Source organism: Lichenostomus cassidix, chromosome 2 (assembly GCF_008360975.1).
Source record: "Lichenostomus cassidix isolate B80296 chromosome 2, HeHo_3.0, whole genome shotgun sequence".
NCBI classification, from domain to species: Eukaryota; Metazoa; Chordata; class Aves; order Passeriformes; family Meliphagidae; genus Lichenostomus; species Lichenostomus cassidix.
In genome coordinates, this window is record NC_139482.1 from 144,853,317 (window position 1) to 144,878,438 (window position 25,122).

Here is a 25,122-nt window from a genome sequence, read left to right on the forward strand (position 1 = left end):
CTCAGTATCATTTGAATAATTTCAAGTCTTTCTCAGTTCTAGTTTACATACACTTACATTGTGTGAAAAAGACTCACAGAAAACACTGTAATTTGATCATTTGAATCTCTATAATGAGCTACAAAACAAAGACAATTTGGTGCACAATGGTTTTGGAATAATAAGAGGATTGAGTATGAAAGACTTGCTTTGCATAAAATAAAAAATGCAAGGAGACGAACAAATCTTCATACTGGTAATATAGATTTTAAAAAAGTTTTAGCAATTGGCTAGTTGAATACATCCTGAAAGAGGGACTATGACTGAACATGGCACTCATCTGGCAAAATGCTGGATCACCCCACTTCCTTCTCAGGCAGAATGGCAACACTGCCATTGTTTTAGGAACTCTAAAAGGACAGTGATCTTGGCAGCAGATTTTATCTGTGCCTTACAGAGATGAGAACTCCACAAAGGCTGAGGAAACAGGGCCATCTACCCCAGTTAAAACCTTCCATTGCTATTACTGTCACAGGAAGCATCAAATTGCTCCATGTTCTAAAGCAACTACAGAATTGACACTCAACAAATATGTAACTCCACATACTGGCAAACTTTCTAGATTAACAGCAGCACACATCATCATGTCAGGACCAATCCAAGCCTCACTGAAATACAAGGTGTGTTGCTGAAGTACAATGTTCAGTAGTCTCTGATGTGACAGCCATGCTAATATTAGGTATTTACTTTTGAAGATGTGTTATGCTAGAAAATTCTTTTCTGTGATCTTCTTTGAGCTGATGTATAATCTTTGCTCTGCCTTCCTACTGCTGTCACTTTGAAGAAAGTGACTTACCATGGTAGGATTTTACTGGAGCCTGAAGAGATGACAGAATAAAAGGATGAAAGGAACTAAAATAAAGAGTAACACATGGAAATCCAGTGTTTTCTGGTTATCTTCTGATAAAGATCTGTTTAGTTATTGTAATAGCTGATAGACTTACTCTCCAGAACACATTATGTCTAGGTTGAAAATAGGTTGCTATGCTTTTCAGGAATAAATGTAACCCTTCACTTTGGTCTACAGAAGTAAGAAAAACATCAGCCCTGTCTCATCTTTCTGAGTGGAAAGAAAAGAGAGAGAATTCAGCAGCCAACTACTGCTCTTCACTGTTAATATTAACGCAGTGTTTTGGATCAGGACCCAGATTGTATCAGCTATGCTACATGAAAAGAGCAGTTCATGCCCCAAAGGCACTATAATTTCAGTATAATTTCAGTATAATTTAGCATAATTTCAGTATAAAACAAGAGACAGTAAGCAGACAGAAAAAGGGAGGTGAGGGAGTACAACATAAATGAGACAGTGGTAGTTCTGTGTGACAGGCATTAGTATCAATGTACCTACAGCCCATCCACAGATAATTACTGTCATCATATTTTTGACAAGTAATTGAGAGAAGACAATGAGGTACAAATTGCTCCTCATTAAAAATCCACATAACTGAGAGCAATATGGAAGAAGGCATTAGAAACTTGCTTGAAAAAAGTAATGAGCAATTAAATCTTCGTGGACTGAGCATAGGTAGGAGCCAAAATCTTTACAGCTAATGAGAAATGGGACTCTAAGTCAGAAAGGAGTAAAAACCTAGGACAGGAAAACAAGATTTTGTTTGATGTGGCAAAAAAAGGAACATCAAGTAAACAGGATAAGAGAGGGTGATGTCAAGAAGAGGAGAGAAGCAATCTTTCAAGTTTTTTTTAAATAATACAAAAGGGGTAAACCATAAACTGTGAATGTCAGAAAAAAGTCTAACAGAGTTAACTGTAGCATAAAATAATGATGGCTTGGACAAGCACTGTAGCTAAGTGGCTGAAATGAGAATCCATACAGGAGTGATCACTCAGAACAAATTGGCACCATTTAGCTCTTCACCTGCAGGTGAGGCCCAAAAATGCTCCCGAGGAGGACATCAGCTCTCTGGCTTGAACAATAGGAAATGACATCCCACAGAATTGAGAAATAAAGTGGACTACTGATGAAGAACTGTGCAGAAATGCTGATATAATCACCTTAGTGATTAATAATAATGACTAGTGATGAATACAAACTTCTCAGCCATAGAATGAGCTCGAAGGGATAGTTCTAGACCACACAAACCCAATGCAGTATCACAGGCCTAAAAATAAATTACCAGCAAATTTGTCCTTCACTATCTATATGAAAAAAATCCCTGAAAAACAGATAACATGCAATCAAATTTAACTGGTTACTATACCAATGTAAAACTTTGGTTTGGAATCCAAAATTCTACTGCACTGGTTCAGTAATTTGATGCAAAAATAAAACCTCATTTGGACAAAAAAAATACATCAAAGAGATCTGATATAAGTAATAAACTGCTTTTATAACAAATAAATTAATTAAACAAGAAAGTATCTTGCTACCATCACACATTCCTGCTAACAACCACTGGAAATGGAAGAGCAAAAACTCAAAGGGAAACAGACCAAGAAAGGGAAATACCTCTGATGTTCTGGTCAATGCAGTGAGGGATTCAGGAACTAAGCTTTCAAGGATGTTCTTATATTGATAAACCAAGCAAATGCACTTTGAATATTGTTTCCCCAAAGACTAACTTACAGACTACACACTGAAAGAGTTTCCTCTGCAAAAAAATAAGGTGTCAGGGGTGCTCATTTCTGAGGGTGATGTTTCCTCTCAAGAAACTCAGTATTTAAATCAAACAAAGGTTTACCTTGGAACAAACTTTTTAAGGAATATCCTTATTTGATGTACACTCTAACTGAAAGAAACAGCTGTACATCAAGGCAGTTTGCAGTGCAACTCTCTTTCTCACTCTTCTAGTTAAGATACAGATATATTGTGTGAAAAACAAGTCTTGAACACAGAGCTGCAGAGACTGTAAATCAAGGGTGTGTGTGATACTGGCCTGACTGCTCGTCCTCCAATCCTGCCTTATGTTTGGCATGTGAGCCAGGAAAATAGTCCACCCCTATAAATAATGGATTGAACAGCTTCTTCTAGCAAAATAAACAAAAAACCAAATGAATCAATCTCCACCCTAAGGCACAAGGGCAAAAGTACATCTCTAACAGGACTCAGAGAGTGGAACGTGCAGAAGGGAAAGTGTCTTGTTTTACCCTTCCAGTCCCTCTACCTTCCTGTATGCTGTTCCCACAAAAGTGCTTTCTCCCTAATCTCTTGCCTTTATTTACCATCCGCTATTAAGAGTATTTCCTGCCTTTTCTAAACATTTATAAGCCTTTTTCCTAGTTATTCTTCAAACTCAGCACTCTTTTCTCTCTCCTTTTCCCCTCCTTGTTACTTCTTTGGTCTTTAGGCAGAGCAGAACAACTCAAACAAATCTTTGAGAAAGAGACTGGACCCTAGTAACTGAACAAATCTGGACTTCTCCTGCCATGCTGTAATCAAAGCTTCAAAGTGGATTTTTGCCAGTCTCAGATCATACTGGTAAAACTTCACATTTTCTCAGGCATTTGGTGTATATTACATTCCATAGCAGCTGCATATTTTCAGAACTGGATTTTTCCCAAATTAGAAAAAAATCTAACTTTGGTAACAGATTAGTATACTGACTCACAGGCAAGATTAAGATATAATCATTTCAGGCTCTAGACACAACCTTGGAAAGGTCTCATACACATTACACTAACAGAGCCAGCAATTCCTATTAACCAAGCATAATCCAAGCTGTAGTGTAATATTTACAGCAAAAAAATATCCTTTTAAAACATTTTATAATTTAGAATGTAGAAGAAATTTCTTGTTGTAAACAGAGAAATATGATGGGAACTTGCAAGGGCTAGCTAAAAATGAGTTATGAAAGTAAGAACTGATATAAAAAATGGATAATGTATATCCTCAGAGAAAAAGAAAACAAAACAAACAGCATAAAAATCAGGACAACTACAATAAATGTTGTTAAGAAAAAAAAAATGGACCCAAGATGCTAAGCAAGGACGCGGTGAGGCTATTAAAGAACAGGAGTGGAAATTCAGTGACAGATGATGTCGATGTATTGCTGACACCCTGAATGAATTCTTTGTCTCACAATCCACAAGAGAAGCTGAAGGTCACAGAAGAAAGTGTGGAATGCATTTTCCAGCAGGAAAGTGAAATATGAACATGTCTAAAGGTCACTCCAAGGTTAACAATTAAGAACTTACCATAATTAAAACCTGACAACCTGACAAAGTCCTAGGTACAAATGAGGGATATCCCACAGAAAGCAATTCAGTACTGAAGACAGAACACCAACCATTTCTAACAGGGGAGGATTAAAGTCATGTTAATAACATTTAAAGGCTTCTTTTCCTCAGATTAAAGATGGGTGTGCCTGTAATTCTGGAGCGATTTTCTGGTGGGAAGACAAGCTGGAAAGTAACTACAGCTGTATAACGGACTAGACTATGGCAAAACACTGATTTCTACAGAAAATTAAAAGAAAAAACAAAAACAAAAGAAAAATTAAAATAAAAATTTAAGAAGGTAAAAATTCTTTTATATTAGAAGACTCTAAAGGGAGGGGGAAAGTGGCATAAAAAAGAAAAGTAACAAAGATTCTGTACTCTGAAAACTCAGTATTTCATTTTATATAGCAGCTTGTAAGAGTTTGATATCAGACCAGTGAGAGTCACTGATGTATACAAGGAAAAAGAAGTGATCAAGGCTTAGCAGTTTGCAAACTCAAAAGGCTAGAATTATGGATTTAAAAGTGAGGAAGAAAATTAACTTAGAATATAAATATTTACTCAGAAAAAGCTACCAGTAAATTCAGATTGTCCACCAAGGAAGTTAATAGATTTTATGATGACTCAGACATTGATCAGATTTAACACCGGCATATTTAAAATTTAACATTCAAATACCTAAACATTGTTTCTCCTTGGCAGCTCTACTTCAGCAGCCACTTTCTCCTATACTTTTAGTACAACAGCCTCAAAAGATGCATTTCTTTAAGGAAGACCTAATTTCAGTAATATTGACAAACACCAATTGCTAATATTACATTCAAGCCCTAAACAGGTCATATGTATAGCACAGTATGCACATTGGCAATGGCTACGCCATAAAAGTTGTTTTGAAACTTGCACATAATTGGACCACACTGTCTCTTCTCTTTAATGACTGAATTTAGTTTCCAAATTTGGATATGTTATTCTACAAGAAACACTAAACTATTACATGGTTTCTAGTCAAAATACCTGTTAGGTGTTGAAAAGGAACATCTGAAAAAGCTCTGTCTTGAAATTCTGCCTTGTCTTTGTGACATTTGGGCAGCAAGCTTAGGAATTATCCAAGCACTTCACAGACCATGAACTTCACACTTTTGTGGAGCTTTCATGAACTCAATGTTCAAACCACTACAAAAAAATGCTTAACTCAAAAGTTTTGGCACTCAGAATAATCACAATTTCGGCTCCTTTAAATAAAAAAAGTTACTTAAACTCCTTTGGAAGTTAAAATTTCTCATGTACTTTCCTTCCCTCACCTGTCAACCACACTGCCTGCAGAGACCCCAGTGAATCAATAGGAAAAGGGATAAGCAAAGAGCTGTGATGAAACAGAAGGAACAAGCAGAGACTGGAGAACACTGTGAGCAGAATGAAAAATGGCAGCAACAAAGTTAGCAGACACCTGTGAGGAGGAAATACAGAGCAAAAGTCTTGATGTTTAAACCAATAAGCACCTCAAATTGAAAATTATTTCCTTTCACTTGCTGCATCAAGGACCACCTGAATCTTTTAGGTGACAAGGGCACTAAGTGTCTGTACAAAATATAAGTTATTTTATAAAGCCTGAAAACACCTGCTAGAAAAATGTGTCTTTTCACACACATACATATGTGTCTTTATTCACTCATATTTCATATAAATACAAAAATACATGCATTTCTACATGTATAAAGATATATGTGTATATATGTATAAATATGAACATGTGTGGGCATGTAAACACACATACACACAACACCTAGTAAAAAATTCATTTAGGAAAAATTCTGTATGTGTCTTGAACGATCATTTAAAATTTGTCCCTTGCAAAGTAACCCCATGTCACAATAAATACATGAAAATTAAATACAGCTGATTTAGAGAAGAAAAGAGCTCTTACCTGCTTCACCACTGTCACTGTGCCAGGTGCCATGGTAACGACAGAAGCGACTGCAGTGGCATCGTGGGATTCTGAGCCCAACTCAATGATCTGCTGCAGGATGTTTACAGCTGTTGGATCCAGTCTTTCACCTTATCAGAGAGACAGCAGCCATAAGATCATCACAGTAAAACAGTTCTAAGGCTATGTGAACCTCAGTAGTACAGCCCTGACTCACAGTGCTGTTGGTACATTTCAAAAAGCTCAATAATATGACACTTTATAAGACATCTATGGCAGGGAAATATTCACATATTTGCCCAGGGAATGCAGGAATCACCAAGTGAAGCCATACTGATAATTTCTATGCTTGTTTGAAACAAATCTAAAAGAATACATTGAATAAAGGAACAACAGCCACAACTCAGAGCAGTAACTGCAAATTAGGAAGCTGCAAGACTTTACAAATCCAAATGCAGATTTACCAGACATTCAGCTTAAACAGAACCTACCTGTATACCTATAAGCATAACAACCATTTGGTATTTTAGAAACCTGTATTTACCATTTGTCTGGTCCTCTGTAATACCCCTCAACCTAAAAGAAGTAGTTTTATCACTAATGTGCTGAAGGGAAAAGTTAATTGCTTGGGAAAGCTCATGCTTTATCATTTTATAAACACTGGATCAGAACATGTTTGTCCTTTTGAAAAAATTTCTGATGTGTGTAGCCCTGCCAAAGGAAAGGGATGTTTACAAAAAACAAACAAAAAAGTTTATTGTTTACTTTCATTTCTCACAAAGTGTGAAAGACTTGAGTGCAGAGAAATTATTTTTGTTTTGCAGGAATACAAATTCCCAACAATGGCCCACCATCCCCACATGCTTAGTGTCAGCATGAGAGAGCTGTCAGACAGCAAAAGAAACTGTCAGTGTCATGTAAAACTGCCTTGTATTTGCATTAATCACTGTTAGAGATTGAAAAAAGACAGCAAATAAAATAAATCTGATTTCTTAACTTAAATTCTTTCAAACTGAGGTTGATACGGTGATAGTAGTCTAGGTCAGATAATCTAATTTCAAAAGAAAGTAGTTATACTTTATTTACATAAGTGTGTCTGAGTGCTGAAAAATTTTTGCTTGCTTTGGGGTTTTTTTACTATAATTCTGCCTTTAGACAAGACACTACTGTTTTCAAACTAAGAGGGGATATGCTGGAAGAGTATCTGAAGAGGGATGCTCTAAAAAGAAAATTACCCAACTCAGGAAAGTATAGCCTCATGCTTAGAATAAAAACTGCTACGTACAGTACATTCCATGACAATGTTTATTTTAATTTAGATATATGGAAGTTTAAGAAAAGTTCTCCAGAAGTTTTCATTTATTCAGAATTTCCACTCATTAAAATAATATACAGAAATTGGCAGTAATTGTAACATGCTTGGAAAAATGCATAAAAAGTGGGAGTTTTTGGCATGTATCTGTATTGAGAACTATAAAGATCACAATGGCAAACAATTGTAAAATGCTGTCTTCTGATAACCAGGGCATTTATTTATATGCATAAAACAACCCCACATGAACACCTACTCTAGTCTCTGGTGTTTTAACAGTCTCAGAAATCTGGGCAATTTTTCTTTCCTTCCAGTTTTTATTACTTCCCACTTAGCAATCATTATCTAATCCTACTCTTTTCCTCCTCAGTCTGATACAGAATAGCTCACTTGCTTTTGTGCACCATCGAAATTGAGATTGTTAGTGCTGTCTTGGGAATGTGGTAAATGAGCTATTCCACCATGTCACTCCTGCAGTATTGCTGACAAAAGCCAGAGAGGGAGAAAAATAATAGCCAGAGAATTGCCATTAGATACACACCATCTACTCTGCCAAGATAGCTAATTTCACAGTATATTTAATAATATAGGCAGGAAATTCCACACAGCTAATAATAAAGTGCAAAACAGGCAGTGATAAGTATTAATGACTTTAGGATATAGAAATTCATAATGAATTATAATTTCTCATTTATGCTCAAAGAAAATATAACCCCCCAGATGTAAGTTCTGGATGACTAATTTCATAATTTTTAATATGAGATCACAGGAGATCATATATTGCCCAGTATACTTAAAAAAATTAGATATTTATGAAAAAAAGGTGCATTTGTGTTCCAACTTAGAGGAAGGTAACTTACTATTCTCAGAAGTGTATCTAAGGTTCTGTAATGCAGCTACAGCAGCCTGAGTGCCTTGAACATCTTCTGCAGCCTCTGTGATATGGAGATACTGAGTGGATGCTTCTTCAGAAACTTCAGCAGTTAACTTGGAAACAAAACCCATCCAAAGCATGAATAATCTCATTTCAGTGATTTAAACAACAATAAGGAATGAGTTTGGACAACAAATATTGTAACAAGAGCTCTACTGGGTGAAACAGAACTCAGGAAGAAGATTACATGGAGTTGGGATATCATCAGTTTCCCTTTAGATTCTACTTCAAAAGTTGTTTTAAGGATGCTAAGTTATCCTTACCGTATTTTTGTTGCACAGTTATTTTAGAACTAACAACAGACTTTTACTGCACCAGGGTTTAGCAAAGACCCTTTGAGCAAAATGAATTTATAATGCTGACCAGCTAAAACACCTCAGAAGTTTGAAAATGGTATTTTATTTCAGAAAAATAAAACCATAGCTTATGGAAAGGCTAAAGACAAGCTTTCAATATATGTATTCCTGCTCTGATGGGACTCTTTCTTTACAGCCAGTTCAGCAACAGAAACATTCCTGCATCCAGGATGTTCTCTTATTTTTTCAGCTTCGGGCATCTACTGGGAAAGCACACAATCAGTTGGAACGTGGAGACAAGACTTTGAAGGGCTACAGTTTAAAGTGCTTGTCCTGTCTTCTTTGAACAGCTGTCCAAATAGAAGCTACTCCAGTATTTTTCAAGGACTCATCCTTCTGTGTGTGGATACTCAATAACTGTTAGACAAGACCTGCAGGTCACCTCTTCCAAATCAGACACCGGATTTGTGATGGGGGCCTGGCTGAAATTTAGCAAAGAGGTTTCAAACTGTGGGGTCAGCCAACTGCATTTGAGTCCTGGCTTTTTCCTCTCACTGGACTTCTAAATTACCCTGCCTGGGCAGTGGAAGACACTCAGCTGGCCAACCACAATTTTGTAATGAAAGTGTCTAATCTGTGGTTTTCCCAAAGATTCTGCATCTGCAGGATTGAAGCTGAAAACAGAGAAAGTATCATAGAAGACTTTCTCTTCATAACATTACCATTTTTTAAGCTGATCAATTAACAAATTCAGTTTTCTAGATGCTAGCCCTCTCTGGACCAAGACATCAGCTTTTTTCATTAATTCAATAAAAGTTTGCAGCTTTGCTCATCTTACAGTTAACACCAGTGAATATTCAGCATATTACAAAATGCAGTAATTTTTTCAATTTCTTTTTTTTTTTGCTAAAGCTTTCACGCTTTCTTGTGCAAATAGAAGACCAGAAGCCTAAAAAGCAAAAATAAGCATTTACAAGGTTGTTAACCCTACCATATATTAAAATTTAACAGACATAGCAACATATGCATTCAAATGAAGTTAAGATCCCATGACCTTCGATTTTATATAAAGTCAGAACCCCGTTTTTGTATACTTCTTATTTTTATCCTTACTTTTCTCCCCAGAATTTTAAAAAATCTTAGGGTCAAAGTCATGGTAACTTTGCTTTACCTCCCATTTGGTCTCTCCATCATTTTCCACTAACTTCATTCCATGCTTGTTTTTAAGATGTCTGTTGAACTCCCATTTTGTACCATACACAAAGCTACAAACAGGACACTTAATGCCACCTACAAGGAAACAAAAATAAACTTGAGTTATTTTCATATAAATCCTTTTTCAAGGCAGTAATGGCCTGTTTAATTTGACCACATCTCAATTAAGCCATGTAAATATAAAATGTTTTCCTTTAGCAGTTTGTCCAACATGAAATATGTTTATATTTAACATACACATCAGTGGCATACTTTAATAATTTTTTAACTATATCTTCTCTAAGACAGCTGTTCTAGTTTTCACACAAAGTTCAAACAAATCTTGAGGTTTCTTTTGTACATAAGCAAAGTAAAGAGTTAACAACATAATATCCTCTTCACCCAAATATCTTGGTTTTGACAGTTTTATGTTGACATGTAAACTGTAAAGTTTTCAGTCTACAAAATTATGCATAACATGAAGTTAGCACAGTGTTTCCTGTGTGAGTGTGCAGAATTACAGGTAAAGAACTGAGCATGACGAAATCAGGAGAATCCAATTTTCTACACTAAATTAAACAGCTTTTACTTCTTTTTCTTATGGAAGTTATTTGGTCAAATGTCAGATCTCAGCTGCTTGTAATTATGCAAAGAAGTATTTCTCTTTTTTCCCCCTCTATTGACAAAAGAGAACAAGAATAACCTGCATGTGATAAATTGTAGATTAGATGACCAGAACTCTCTCTAATGAACAAGTCTAATGGCTGGGGAAGTGTCTCATGCCACTGCAGGAACTGTGCTGCCACATGGCTGACTCCACATTATCGTGGCAAATGATGATTCTTACTCATGTTTAAATGCTTCAAACAGACTCACAGAAGCTGGTAATGAGCCAAGACCTGGTTGCATAGTCTTTTATGAACAAGGTGATTAGAAAAAAATCCCATTTTACATAATGGAAACCTATCAGATAGTATCCTACCAGGTGAAAAGAAATAAGCTTTTTATTTTGATAAAACAGAATGTAACTACACCCAGTCTCTTGGGTATTTCACTGACACCTTTTGTTACTATACTAACCCCACTCTTCGCTAAGTCTTTACCAAACTTCTTGCTAGAGCAGATGCTCAATATTCCATCTCTAAACAAAACAAATAGTTTCACTATAAAGGGAAAGTCAAAATGTTCAAATTAGAACAATGATATTATCAGTTACAGAAAATGAAATTACACATTAATTTCACACCCATCTGTAGTATTAGGAAAAACCCATTGCTGTAAAACAGTGAACACTTTTCTGCATCACTTTGAAACTATTATAAGAACACACCAGGTAAATTAAATCTGTACTTCTGTCATTATGACTTTAATTAAATAACAACAGAAGCACAGAATTAAACTGGTAACATATAACTCCGTATCAGTGACTTGATATGAAAGCTCAGAAAAATTAATTTCTAGATAATTCTTTAAAATAATGGGTAACACAGAAACTCAAGGAATTACACTCCTCTACTACTTTCAATAACAAAACTGATGTTTGTAACAAAAATACTTCAAGCAGCTCTTATGTAGCTCCACAACTTTCCTCCACTGACATGTGGAGGGATGTGCTCTCCAGGTTATTTATTGGCCTAAAGTCTCCATAAGACAACTATTATTTTTGTCCAAAGAAAGCACGTGATGACAGCTGTATAACACTGAGACCACAACTGGATCCTCACCTATGTCCTGCACAAGTCACTGCACAAATACAAATGAAAATTTGTCTCTCAGGCACATAAACAAAATGTTTATGGATGGGAAGGAGTATTAGTGAGGAGAAAAAAAAATTAGGAAAAATTTTTTGTGACTTGCCCATCAAAAAGCAAATAAAATTAAAAAATAAGCTATCAAATGAGCGCGTAAGGCAGGGCTTTGCAGAAAAACTAACGGGTAATGCATAATACTCTTGCCCCCTTTGCAGAAGATATCAAATTCTAAAGCTATTTCTTTTCCTTTATTACTTTATAATACTAAAATAAATGTCAGACCATAGACTTCTACTTAAACAAAGAAACCCACACACATGCGGCAAAATCCCAAGCATTTCTCTAATCCCGGGCGATTCCAATTTCTAACACAAGCCAAAAAATTAAATACTGCTGTCTATCCTTGGCAATGCAGTTGCTCAAATGAACACAGTCCCTCTTCTATTAATCATTCATTTATTTATAAACTCATTCTAGGAATCTTGAGTACAGTCCAGCAGTCTACATTCTTATAAATATTTCCAATTAAGATTATTTGCAGTGCCTGCAATGCAGTCAAAAACCAACTGAGAATAGAGATGAGCAAGTGTGAGGAAATCCACTCTGGGCTCAGTAGGTAACTCAGAACAAGCAGAATACAATACAAATAGATATAGACAGCTTTTATTAGATATTAATCTTCGTTGCTTTCCCCTCTCAATTTCTTTCCAAACCTTTTTTGCTTGCTGGTACTCTCTCCTTTTCCTTTTCATCTATAGTCCTTTCATTTCAAAGGATTTATTTAATATCATGTCTGAAAGGTCTTCTTCCCTTATATGAATACATGAATAGTTTTCCAAAATTGCTTTTCAGATCTATGAATACAGTAAATTGAAACTAAATAGAAGCTAGTCAGACAGCAAGGTGCAACTTCTGGCCCAAGCAACTCAGAAACACACAGAATTATCAAAAGGTTTGGGTTGGAAGGGACCTTAAAGACCATCTTGTTCCAACCCCCCTGCCAGCTGGTAGGGACACCTTCCACTAGAACAGGTTGCTCAGGGCCACATCCAACCTGGCCTTGAATGCACCCAGGGATGAAGCAGCCACAATTTCTCTGGGTAACTCATTCCAGCACCTCACAGTGAAGAATTTCTTCACAGCACCTAATGCCTTGTATGACACCCAGGTATCATAAATGACAAATATTACTTACTTGTCATACTGCATAATGTGCATTGTTAGTGCTGTGTGAACCAAATACAGAAGAAGATCTGCTGATTTCCAAATCAGGAAAACTTTTATTAACTTCAACAGGATTCATGTTTATCACCTCCAAATGCAAATGTCTCCCACAAGGAACAATTTTTTGCCCAGTGAGATATCAAAACACTGAGAAAAACTGATGTTCCTCTAGCATGATAAGAAATCTCTGGTCTTATTTGGAGCCCAGGTGCAAAAATCTATCTGATGCATCACGGAGCAGGAAATTGAGTTGGCAAAGGAAGCTGCATGTGGGAAAATTACACCTATTAATATGGCTTTCCTCACTGCAGAGCCCTGAGAAGAGATACTGACTTCATAGCTCCTACATGGATTTGATGCCCCATTAGTGCTCTAAAATGCCTGACTTTGCCACAGGTGAATGTAGAAAACAGGCACAGCACTACTGGAAACACAGGAAATATAAATGCCGTGTAGGGAAGGAAAGAGAAAGGATGCAAAGTCAGAGATGGAAAGAACAGAATAAGCTCTTTCAGCTGGAAGAGACCTGCAAGGACCATCTAGTCCAACTGCCTGACCACTTGAGGGATGAGCAGAAGTTAAAGCTGTTGTTAAGGGCATTGCCCAAATGCCTGTTAAACACTGATGGCCTTGGGGCATTGATCACCTCTGTGGGAAGCCTGTTCCAGTGTTAGATCAACTTCTCTGTTGATGAATGCTTCCCAATGCCCAGCCTAAACCTTCCAGGAAAGGTTCTGAACCATTCCAATGTGTCCTGTCACTGGATCCAGGGAGAAGAGCTCAATACCTCCCCCTCCGCCTCCTCAGGAAGCTTTTAGGGAGCAATGAGGTCACCCCTCCTCTTCTCCAAACCAGAGAAGTCCAAAGCTCTCAGGTGCTCCTCACAGGACAGGACTTCCAGCCCTGTTACCAGCTTTATTTCCCTCTGGATAGTTATGAACCTTCACATCCTCACCTGGTGGGTCCCAGCCCTGCACTCAGGGCTCCAAGGCTGAGCACAGCAGGATAATCCTTGTTTTTACTTGTGTTTAATGCACCCCAGGATAGGATTTGCCCTCTGGGCTGCCAGGGCTCACTGCTGGCTCCTGGTGAGCTGATCCCTGTCTGCAGGGCTGATCTCCAGCCACTCCTCTCCCCATTTATACCTGTGCTAGGCATTACTCCATCCTAGGGGCAGAATCTGACACCTGAACTTGTTCAATTTCATCCTGTTAATCACTGTCCAGTGTTCCAATGTGGTGGAAAAAGGGTAACCACCACAGAAAAAGTCAAAGGCCCTTCTCTCTCATCTCCCTTTAATGTCTCCATTTTAAGGCTACTCTTGCATCTCAACAACTTAACAATAATTTTGCTTCAGCGGAAAAGAATTATTTTCAGAAGTGCATTTATCTGGCTCCCAGAGGGGAAGGAAAGCCTAATCAGCATATGATTAATTTTATTTGTTCAAAACATTGCAAGTATGATCCTTAATTTATACTAAGAGAATTCATTCTCTGATATCTATTCCTAAGAGTAGCTACAGACAAATAACTCCTTGCAGTGCTCAGATATTTGGAAAGTTAAACAAAGCTCCCCATAGTGCACAGTTCTTCCTTCATCTGGGTAACTACAAAATAGAGGCTCTGAGCACTGACCAAGTAAAACAACTGCAGGTTCCCCACTGACTTGCACTGTCTGTGGAAATAATTGTAAAATTATACTTCATATACATACCTGAAATGCACAGATAGTTACTTTTTAAATTATTTGGTTCGTTTTGACACAAGGAAACAAATGTTATATAAAAATAACACAGGCTCAGATTACCTACTGCACTTACACATTTTCCCCTTATAGAGCAAGTTTAAAGGGAGGGTCTCAGATTGAGTTATCTTTCTCTGGGTCATGATTTCAGTATCTTAGCATAGATTAATGCCTTCAATAGATAAATCATATGTGTTAGATGAATAATTTCAAAATAGCATTTGGAAACAATGTAACCTTGGAAGATGTACATTTAATTCATTATCCAATTCAACAGCATTATTTTGGTCTGTATTCCTCTTCAACAAAATCAGAAACTGAAGATTCCCAAAGATATTATGAAACTGTTGGGAGTTTCTATTAAAAAACAGGGAAAACATTTTCTAAAATTATGAGTAGCAAAGAAGGAAACTTAATTTTACCACGAATTAAAATATTTGCATTACAATTTAATATTTAATCTGGCTTTCTCCTCTTCTTGCTCAATATTCCTCACACCAGGCACTAGAACTGAAGGAGCTTTACACCAAAAAATGCACCTGACTGCATAATCAGTTGTTTTGCTTTGGTTCATCTCCCCAGTATGTAACAGCAAAACTACTTATGGGAGTCAGACAAGTCTCAAATCAGACTGTTAAGATTTCTGTTATACTACTAATAAATTCTTGGCTTACTTACACAGACAAGGCTTGCTTCCTTTGCCCACAAACAAGATTCTGAGCATAACAATTCATAACCTGTTTTAACTGTACTCTCTTTTTACCTTAGATTTTTCTAGGGGGGGAATAATTTGCTGCCATTTACTCTTCAGTCTCTTTCCTTATGTTTGCTCAACCTTACCTTGAGTTCAACCTTGAAGAATTGTCACAGAAATTTATCAGAAGAATGGTAGAAATTTATCATTCATTTCAACAGACAGTGATACTTTACTTACAAAAAGAGACAAACAAGTATAAATGATAAATGTATGCAACAACCAACAGCACAGGCAAGGTCAAACAAAACTTTGGTTCACACACCCTTAAAAACCAAGAACAGAGAACACTGAATGAAGGGTAAAAGGTCGCCATTTCAGAATTACTAAAAAAAAATAAGTATTTATCATATAACACCCAATAAACTGAGGAACACATATTGCACGAAAGTTTATCTTCGCACCAAGTTTGCTTCAGCAAAAAAACCCCCAAAATACCAAATCTTATATGGTGGAGATGTACCTTGTTGGATAAGGGCTTCAGCTGCAGGCTCCCCAGACCCTACATTCACATATTCTTCATTAGGATGTTTCCTGTTGTAATGCCTCTTCAGGGAACCAGATATATTGCAGGAATAGTGGCAGTGTGCACAGCGGAAGGGCTAGGAGCAAAAAGGAAAATGTTGGACTGTGTTTCCTCACCTTTTCAGGATACAGATCTAAGCTGCAATGCTTTGATCCCAAGAAATAATGTTCATTTCTGCCTCAGGCTTCTTTCAAGGACACCCTCCAAAATTCAACATAAATGGAAGTTGTAACTTGACATTTTCTAAATTTGGTACTTTTTATTATGTGCAAGACAACAAGTATTCTCAATATTATAAGATTATTAACCAGTTTTTGTAATTCAGTAAATTGTGTGTTTTCATAACTGATGGTAACAGGTCTGACCAGTTGGAGATTTTCTATTATGAAATGACTCAGCTGCTGTGAGCTTTGGTCTGAAAAAGGGGAACAAGACAACTAAAATAACTGAAGGTACAACATAATTGTACAGCCAATCTAATTTAAGATTTCCCTTTCTGTACCTTTTTCCTTTCCTTTCACCTTTCCCTGGCATTTGCATTCCCTCTGACCATTTGGTGAGCTAATTTTGGCATCTAAATTAATTAATTTTTTAAGAACACATGTCTGTCTTCAACTGACAGGAAGAAAAAATCCTAAAGAAAAAAAAAATTAGGAAAACAAACATTTGAGCCAAAAGTTAACCTTTGAGAGTAACTTTCAGACTGAGATATATCACAGTTATAGGAAGGTTGACACAACTATTACATTCTGGAAAAGTATGCAGACATTGACCAAAGTCCTCAGGGAAAAGTCAAGTACCTCACAAGGGGATGCAAAATGTTTCATGCACAGCAGCCTCACCCAAAGCTGCTCAGCAGAAAATGGTTGGTACAGAAATGTTCATCTAGAGCTGAATTTAAGGCAGAGAAATGTCTGCAGTCAGGGTACTTTGATTAGAACACCCTTCTAAGCTCATGATCTTCCTTCAGGCTTCAAACAGCAAAAATAAGGAAGAAAAGTGATGTTCAGACTCCCTTAACCTCACACATCAGAGGGTACTGTAACACTCAGTTTCTCAGAGATGGGTACTCTCTTTTTCTATTGCTGAAACTGTTATTTTTAAAGTAAAATAATCCAGACAGACTGCTGTGTTCTTGTACCACTCTCTTGTGCAAGTTATCTATGTTACCTGCGATGGGTAGCAGGAGTGCAAATTCATGGAGCTGGGAAATAGGATGGATTAAAGGATCATTAGGTCACGTAAGCAGTGACATTTCTCTGAGTCTGATAAGCATGCAAACAACTGTCCTAGAAGGAGGCAAACAGCTTTCGAATTCCTTTAAACAAATCCTCCTTGTTGACTTAATCCAGTGTTCAGTTCTCTTGACAATGTCTTGAGCTGCCACACTTATGTACAGACAGATCCTGAGGTCAGAACCAGCTACATTTCAAGAACTACACTGTGAGGATATCCAACACTTCAGCCATCAAAGAGGAAAATTATGTATTTTCATTTACAAAAAATCCTTTAAAAATGTAGGTCTGAAGCAAAACCACATGCTTATGAAAGAAAAATTATTTGTTCAAAATGTACATCTCTTTAGATGACTTGTTTCATTCTCTTAAATATCTTGTCTTCCAAAACTAAAACCATCATTGAAAAAACTGCTTTCCTCTCTGCTTTATGGTACATTTTAAAAATGCCTGCAGTGTACTCTTTATAGAAGTAAAATGATCTGTTAGATAATGAAAGATGTTGCTTATGAAAATAGTATGATGTTTTCAATAGGAAATATGCTCATTGTCAAGATAAAGCCTCACATTAAGATGAACATTTTCATAAATACAAAATACTGTCTTTTCTGGGAAAGAAACTTGTATAATTCCTATTTACTGAATATAACATTTCACAATACATTAAGACCTATCACGCTGAGAACCAATGTGAAATTTAGAAATAAAACCATACTACCATTTATTAAAATAAACTGTATCTCTAATCTGAATACTTCATAGAAACATTAACAATTTTCAAAACTCTTTCCAATGCATGTTTCAGATAAATGCAGTGTTTTAAAATTAATTCTCTTCAATTTTCATCAAGTATATGAACTCATCTATAGTACAACAGACTGGCAAACTTTAGGGAAAATTAAGGTGGGCAATGAACAGTGATGTATGGGATTTGCTTTCATAGCTCCCTAGCGCATTTTAAGGTACATATTAGATTCACTCTCTCAAGGACTGACAATCAAACCAAATAAATTTGTTTCATATTGCAACATACAGGTAATTTTGTCAAGTAAAGATACTTATTACAGATAGGGTTATTTTGTTCATGACCAATCTTGAAAGTCTGAACATTAAGTCAAAATTTCTGAAATATTAAAATGTTAATATACTGTTAATTGTCACCAAAAAGGAAAATGTACCAGTTTAAATATTGTTGTCTAAAGTTCTGTGTATTTCTTAATATCTTTAAGCATGATTTAAATAAGCATGATTTATATTTTTTCTTACCTTGAAAGAGACATGTTGTTCCATATGACGTAGGAGCTGTGGTTTTTGGGCAGCTGTATAGTCACACACTGTGCATTTAAACTGCTTTCCTGAAATGGGAATAGGAAATGGAATATTTCTTTTCTATTTAAGTTCAGAAAACTACCCATTCTATTTCCTATAAAGGTAAATTCCCAAATGGTAAGAATGAACAATATAAGAAGTCTGGTGCTTGCTCTGCAAAATTTTGGTTAAATAGAGCTAAAAGCAGAGTAAGGGAGGGAAAAAGGCTTGAGTGTAATCTTTAAATTATAAGCATTAAATACTCTAGATTCTCCTGGGACAGTCACTTGGGAAAGAAGAATTGTTATAGTGCACCCCAAATGGAAGAAGGAAAACCATTATTTACAACTGCAGGACAGCTACTTTGCTATTTGTAAAGCACACTTAGAAATCCTTAGAACACTGATGTTTGATCATGTTCACATGGTTTTACTCATTTCTGTCCCAAGCACTGAATTGCTGTGATTCAAACACATTTTCCCTTCAAAGCAGTCTCTCTCACTAATCTATTTTTCCCCTTATGATTTAAATGAACGCAATTTTCTTCCTTTTATTCTCTGGGTTTCATACTCCCTTTCTCCTTATTTTGCCTGTAAGATTCTATCAGTCCTGCTACCTCCATCCAAATTACAAGGTATATTAAATACATAGAGACTTAATTCCTGAATTCAATGTGCATGGCTGGCAAATCGTATTTGACTGATGTGGAATAAGGATATGCTAAAAACTACTCGGAAAGCAAAAGAACCAAAAGGTAAAATGGAAGTAAAATAGAAAATATTCCATATTATCACAAAGAGATGGGGTTTCTTTAGATTCTGGATCCTGATGAAAAAAGTTACAAGCATTTTAAATTAACTGTGAAAGTTTCTATTAAACATGGCTAGGAAGAACCTTCTGGGATCTAAATAAAATAATAAAAACCAGGCTTTCTGGTTTATTTCTAATCACAAACAGTACTGACCATGGACTACAGAATTGCTTTCTATCATGTCACTCTTGAGAAGTCTGTCTTCTGGAGAAGAATAAAACAGACAGAAAACTACTTTATATTCCACTGCTTAAATTGACCTTGCAGGGCTCTGATATTTGAACAAAAATTGCTTGGATTCATAAGTCAGGAAGACAAGACTCATGAACAGTGAAACAGCTTTCAAATTCACTTATTTGTGAAATAACTGAAGAACACTAGATGTGTGCTGGTAAGAACTTTTGTAGTGCTGTCATTACAGGAAGGGACACTGGGCGCAGAGAAAATGTCACTCAGGAGGCTGAAAGTCCCCTGAGAAACCACATACCACATTCCTGGTGACAAATGTCCTCTTTTTTTCTTTTTTTTTTTTTTTAACAAGTGATTGAAATGCATGAGAAGTTTATTGGGGTGGACTTAGTGAGGAAAATTATTTAAGACTCCACAGACAGCGAGATCCTGTTTCGACTGGAGCCAATGGCACAACTCATCCTCCAAAGGTAAGGGGAATTTCCTGGAACAGTTCTGAAAGTGTGAAAAGCAAGGTAAAAGAGTCTTGCATTTATTTGTACCAGTCAAAAATGGAGGTTCATCAAAAAGGAACAGAGAGTCATGGAATGGTTTAGGTTGCAAAGGACCTTAAAGATCCTTTGTTCCAAACCCCTTGTGATGGGCTGGGACACTTTCCACTAGAAGTCACTGCAGTTATTCCAGAAGATGATGAGTGTGAAGCCAGATAAAGAAGGCTCCTAGTAATAACAATGCCTCTAGAGCCAACATTTCATCCTGACCTAGCAGAATTTTATAAGAGAACATAGCTCCTCCATGGATTTAAACGTTTAAAGCTGTTTTCACACTTTTAAGCCCAATCCAGACATGGCTAGATCCTGGCTCAACCATAGTGCTATTCTTAACAATGTCAAATTTCAAAGCAGACTCAGATAAATTGCAATAATTTATTACACATACATAGATTTTGTTCAAGAAATATAACAAACTCACAAGTGGAAACAAATTCAACTTTCATTGCTGAATTACACTATTTGATCATGCCAGATGGTGAAAACAAAACAGAAAGGTTTTGAAATGAAACCCCCATGTAGTGATTTTATTTACAGGACCATAGAAAGAGACCTTTTTGTTTTTCTTTACAGACTGATTGTGCTTGAAATTTCCTTTTCATTCAAATATAACAATCTGCCTCCTTCTCCCAGCCAGGCAACAGCTAAGGATTGCATTTGGTAAGTAAAATCTTGATTCTTGCATATGAAGTTTAGATGTATGTGCCACACCTACTTGTTATTGACTCAGTTATTTTAAAATACTGGAAAGTACTTTCTGAATAACAAGTGATTTACTAACTCATAGTAATTCTGCAATAACTTTGGTAATAAAACAGTAACTATGATCTTCCCGTAACATATATCATATTGATGTAGAAGGGATCATCTCTTTCACTTGAACACACATACACAAGCATTAATAATTATCTCTGACACAGAAACTTCAAATATATTTTAAAAATGCAAGAGCACAGTGTGCTTTCTGTGAAGATGCAATTAAAAAAAAAGAATGCTAAAGAATTGTCAATAAAAAGAAGAATGAGGTTTCACATGGTTGCATGAGTGACAAAGACCAATCTACTAAGTCATCATGAAAGTTTGTCCAACTTATCCTGCTAAATAATTTACTTCAAATTGATAATCACAGAATAATAAAGTATTGTGCTCTAAATTTTGATATAAAATAAGATACTTTTCTGGATGGGCATCTTGCTTTTTTCAGTTATCATCCCAGAAATGTTAAAACTGCAAAGCAAATGATGTCCTGCATGTGAGATTGTAGAGAGTAAGTGCCCAGGTTTGTCACTGGCTGATCAGACACCAGGACATGGCCTTGTGTCTATTGGGCTGCTGGATTTGGCATCGGGATCCTAACAATATTCTCAGAGAATAAAGCAGTAAGGGACTTAACCACAGAACTACTGGTATTCTCAAATTTCTATTGAGATCCACGATTTTCTGTAAGAACATGAAAATTTTAGAAAAATCTAGTATTTCAGAGACAACTGTCTTCCAAGAAAATCAATTTTACCAAGCTTTGAATTACTTACCAAATGGTGTCTCCTGGGAATAAACAAAATCTGTGAATCACACTTACGTGTTCAACTGAAAAACATTTGTTAAGAAGACCTATAGCACAGCCAGTATTTATTGTCCTAAAATAGATTTAATAAACATGCTCTTACCATCAGCAGTATGAAGGAGTTTATGGCTCTTCAAAGTGCCTTTTGATTTGAACTTTTTCCCACACATGTCACACAGGTGTGTTTTCTCTGTGCTGTGACGATTCATGTGGGCTTTCAAGTTGCTCTTGCTGCGAGTGGCATACTCACAGAGGGAGCATTTGAAGGGTTTGACACCTAAAAATGAAAAAAACATAACATGAAACTACCAGGTTGTGCCTTTCCATGGTGGACATTTGCTTGAAAGAAATTTCAGACCACATGAGCACCATGGACAAAGAGCAGCACTTCAAATTTTGGATCTTTACGACTCACAAATTTCATCTCTAGCTTCTGTTTAAATGATGCCAAGCTTGTGAAAGCAACTTGACTTGCTAAGAGAAAGGAGGAACTCTCTTAGAATTGAACATTGCCCTACTGAAGCCAGGTACTGAATTTAGCCAGGCAAATACTGATATTTGGGCCTTGCTATGCCTATCCTTCATTTAGAAGTCAAATCCAGACTGCCTACAGCGATGCCTAGATGGTGTACCTATTTGTCTCTAAAAGTTTTCACATAACTACCATTCTCTGCTCACTACAACCAACAATGAAGCAACCTGTGGTAAGGAGGGCTGCTTCACTAGGTAGTTAACATGAAAGCACAAGTTTAATGTGCAAAGCTGGGTTTTATTGTTAATTAGTGTCAGATTTGCTAATGGCTCAGGCAGGTTCAACAACTTAAAACTTCACTTCCCTCAAACTGTCCAAAGCACGTAGAGAGATACCCAGTGTATCATGCAACAGAAGGTCTGTAAGAACAAAGAAACTACTTAAAAGAAAAGCTGAATAAATCTGAACTGGCAGAGCAGTTCAACAGTTTCATGAGGGTCTGCATATTTTAGATTGGTACTTGTGACCTTAAAACTAGATTTACAAGCATGAGGACTTACAGCCTGCTTTAAGCAGAGCTGATTGCACACTTTGATTTGGGAATAAATTTCTGCTCACCTCTTTCTCCTGCTAGTGAGATGACATGGGTTCCCAGCTTTCTTGTCAGAATAAAAGAACTCTGCCCATGGAATACACAAGGAATTGCTCTAACCTACATTCTGCCTTACCTAAACTCCTTAGTGGAGTGAAGGCCACTGGAGATGAGCCCTGGTGTGGTACACAGGCAGGAAAGCTCACAGTTAAAGCATTCAAGCAAATATGCTTAACTACCTATATGGGAACACTTCGGAGCCAAGATACCAGTTTGAGAGCACCAAATCCATAATCCCCTTTATGCAGAGGGATGGCTAAAGAACCCAAAAGCATAGGCCAATCTGTTCCATAGATTATTAACATGACTAAAAACCATGTAAGTGGTATTCAACCTATTCTAAAAATACACAGACTGGGTACACACAAGATTTTACTGCCTAAATTTTTTAAATTCAAGGCATTTTTAACCCATGCGCTGCCATACTACTGAATTTCTCCCCTAAAAAAGTCATAAATAGGATGAGCATATCTTATGGGATTTTGATCACTGCCTGTGTTTGTGGCAGATAGCTGCCATACTCTCTGCGTGATTTAATTAAAATACTCACAGATTTTATACATAAACATCAAAGCAACTGGATTTCAATTGGTTTACTAACAGATTTCCAGACCAAGGATTTTTGGACAAATGTGAAATGAGCAGCAGAAACTCATAAGAAGATACAGAAGATTATTTGCTTTAAAATACTGAGCATGTATTTAATTCACTCCTCCTTACCCACACAGAATACTTTATAGATGTTTAGGAATGAGTCTTGGAAAAAAATTGCATCAGAATCTTATTAATTTTATAAAACATTTAAGCTATCTATTCATGTTCTGAGCATGCAGTTCCCTATGTGATCCAGAATCCATTAAACTAATTAATTAACCTCCAATGTAGCTTAAAGTTTTTCATTTGGGTACAGCAATAAACTTGAATCTGTTTTTTTAACTCAGCAGAGCTTCAGTGGAATATGAGACTCATTTTATGCCCAAAAGCTTAAAACCAGAGTTTTACCTTCATGAGCCCAAATATGACGTTGAAGGTCTGATCCATTCTTCATAAAATAAAAGTCACAGTGGGGACATTTCACAGCTCGTTTTCCAATAAGTCCTTTCAGCTGAACTCTTCTGCCAAGAATCTCAGAAATAGTAGCCATTGAAACCTCTGAGAGAAATGCAAAAGGTAGTAAGAACCAGAAGAACATGAGGGAATTCATTCTGTAAGTAATATTGAAAAACTAGATCCTCATTCAGTCCACCTTTTTAAAAGCTCTATTTCCCTTACTGACACTCAAAACTGACTTGAGCAAAGAGCACAAGGACCTTTTCTTCCTTTAGGCCTTCTAGGATGCTCTGTCCTTTCTCTCCTGATCTGTGAACTCACTGTCCTCACTGCCTGTTTATAAAAAAAAAAAAAAAAGACAAAAAATTAGATATAAGAAAAAATTTGGTTGTGCTACTGGCATAAAAGATCATTTTCTGAATATGAACCTTCCCCACAAGTTCATCTGGCACTTTTTTCTTCAATAATTTTGAAAGCTTTATTCAAGATTTCACCCCAGATTTACATATATCAAGGATCCAAATATAATTCACTTCAGCCACAGCTATAATGGTCAGAATGCTGATAATCAGGCACTTTAAAGGAAAAACCAAACTCATGGAATAAATGTGACTGGAAGGGACCTGAAAGGTCACCTACTCCAAGCAGGGTCAACTCTACAGTTTCAGCTTCTAAGTTACATCAAATTGCTTGGGGTCATATTCAGTCCTGTTCTGAACATATCCAAGGATGCAGATTCTACAGCCTCTCTTGGCCCATTCCAGTGTTTAACCCCCTTTACAGACAAAACTGTTTTCCTAATTCTGATCAGAATCTCCTTGTTGCAACTCACATCTCTTCACTGTACAACTCCAAGAAAAATCTGCCTCTGTCTTCTTTTTAATTAGATTGCTGAAGACAGCAATTAAGATTCCTCTCCTGGCCTTTTCCTATTCAAGCTAGACACACTCAATTCTGTGTATTTCCATCATATGAGATAATGTTTTGGTTGTCACAGTGAAAAAGTTCAAAATAATGAAGTTTAATTTAAAGTGGCCCAGACGCATAATGAAAACATTGCCAGATGCTTTTAAAAATACATCAAATTGCTCAATGCACATCAGATGAATGAAATGCTATCTCCTGACTTAATGAAAGTACAACACTCATGCAATCTAAACCTTAAGACATGAAAGCTAGTGACATACTATGGCCCAAGTCTTATAAATTTGAAAGTTACATTTTTACCAAAATCACCTTGTCTCCTGATGATCGATCCCAGAATGGAATCAAAAGTCCTGCCTGAACTCATAATGCACAGGGAAAACAACCTCAAAAGGGAACTATAAAAGCCTATGAACTGAGCAGAAATAAGTTCTGAAGTACCCAAAAGAGAAAAATACAGCCACAAGTCTGAGCCCTCATCTGCCTTTCATGG

At 36.5% G+C, this 25,122-nt stretch overlaps 1 protein-coding gene across 1 annotated transcript in view; it reads right to left on the bottom strand.

The window, feature by feature from the left end:
* Positions 1 to 25,122, bottom strand: part of ZFAT (zinc finger and AT-hook domain containing) — a 75,279-nt gene that overhangs the window by 5,405 nt on the left and 44,752 nt on the right. Inside the window, exons 9-15 of the mRNA XM_085053630.1 lie at positions 23,658 to 23,807; positions 21,635 to 21,808; positions 18,375 to 18,463; positions 15,811 to 15,949; positions 9,853 to 9,971; positions 8,312 to 8,438; positions 6,140 to 6,270 (exon numbers count right to left, since the gene is read on the bottom strand). Of these exons, the coding sequence (XP_084909756.1) occupies positions 6,140 to 6,270; positions 8,312 to 8,438; positions 9,853 to 9,971; positions 15,811 to 15,949; positions 18,375 to 18,463; positions 21,635 to 21,808; positions 23,658 to 23,807 (929 nt within the window). The remainder of the gene's footprint in view (positions 1 to 6,139; positions 6,271 to 8,311; positions 8,439 to 9,852; positions 9,972 to 15,810; positions 15,950 to 18,374; positions 18,464 to 21,634; positions 21,809 to 23,657; positions 23,808 to 25,122) is intronic.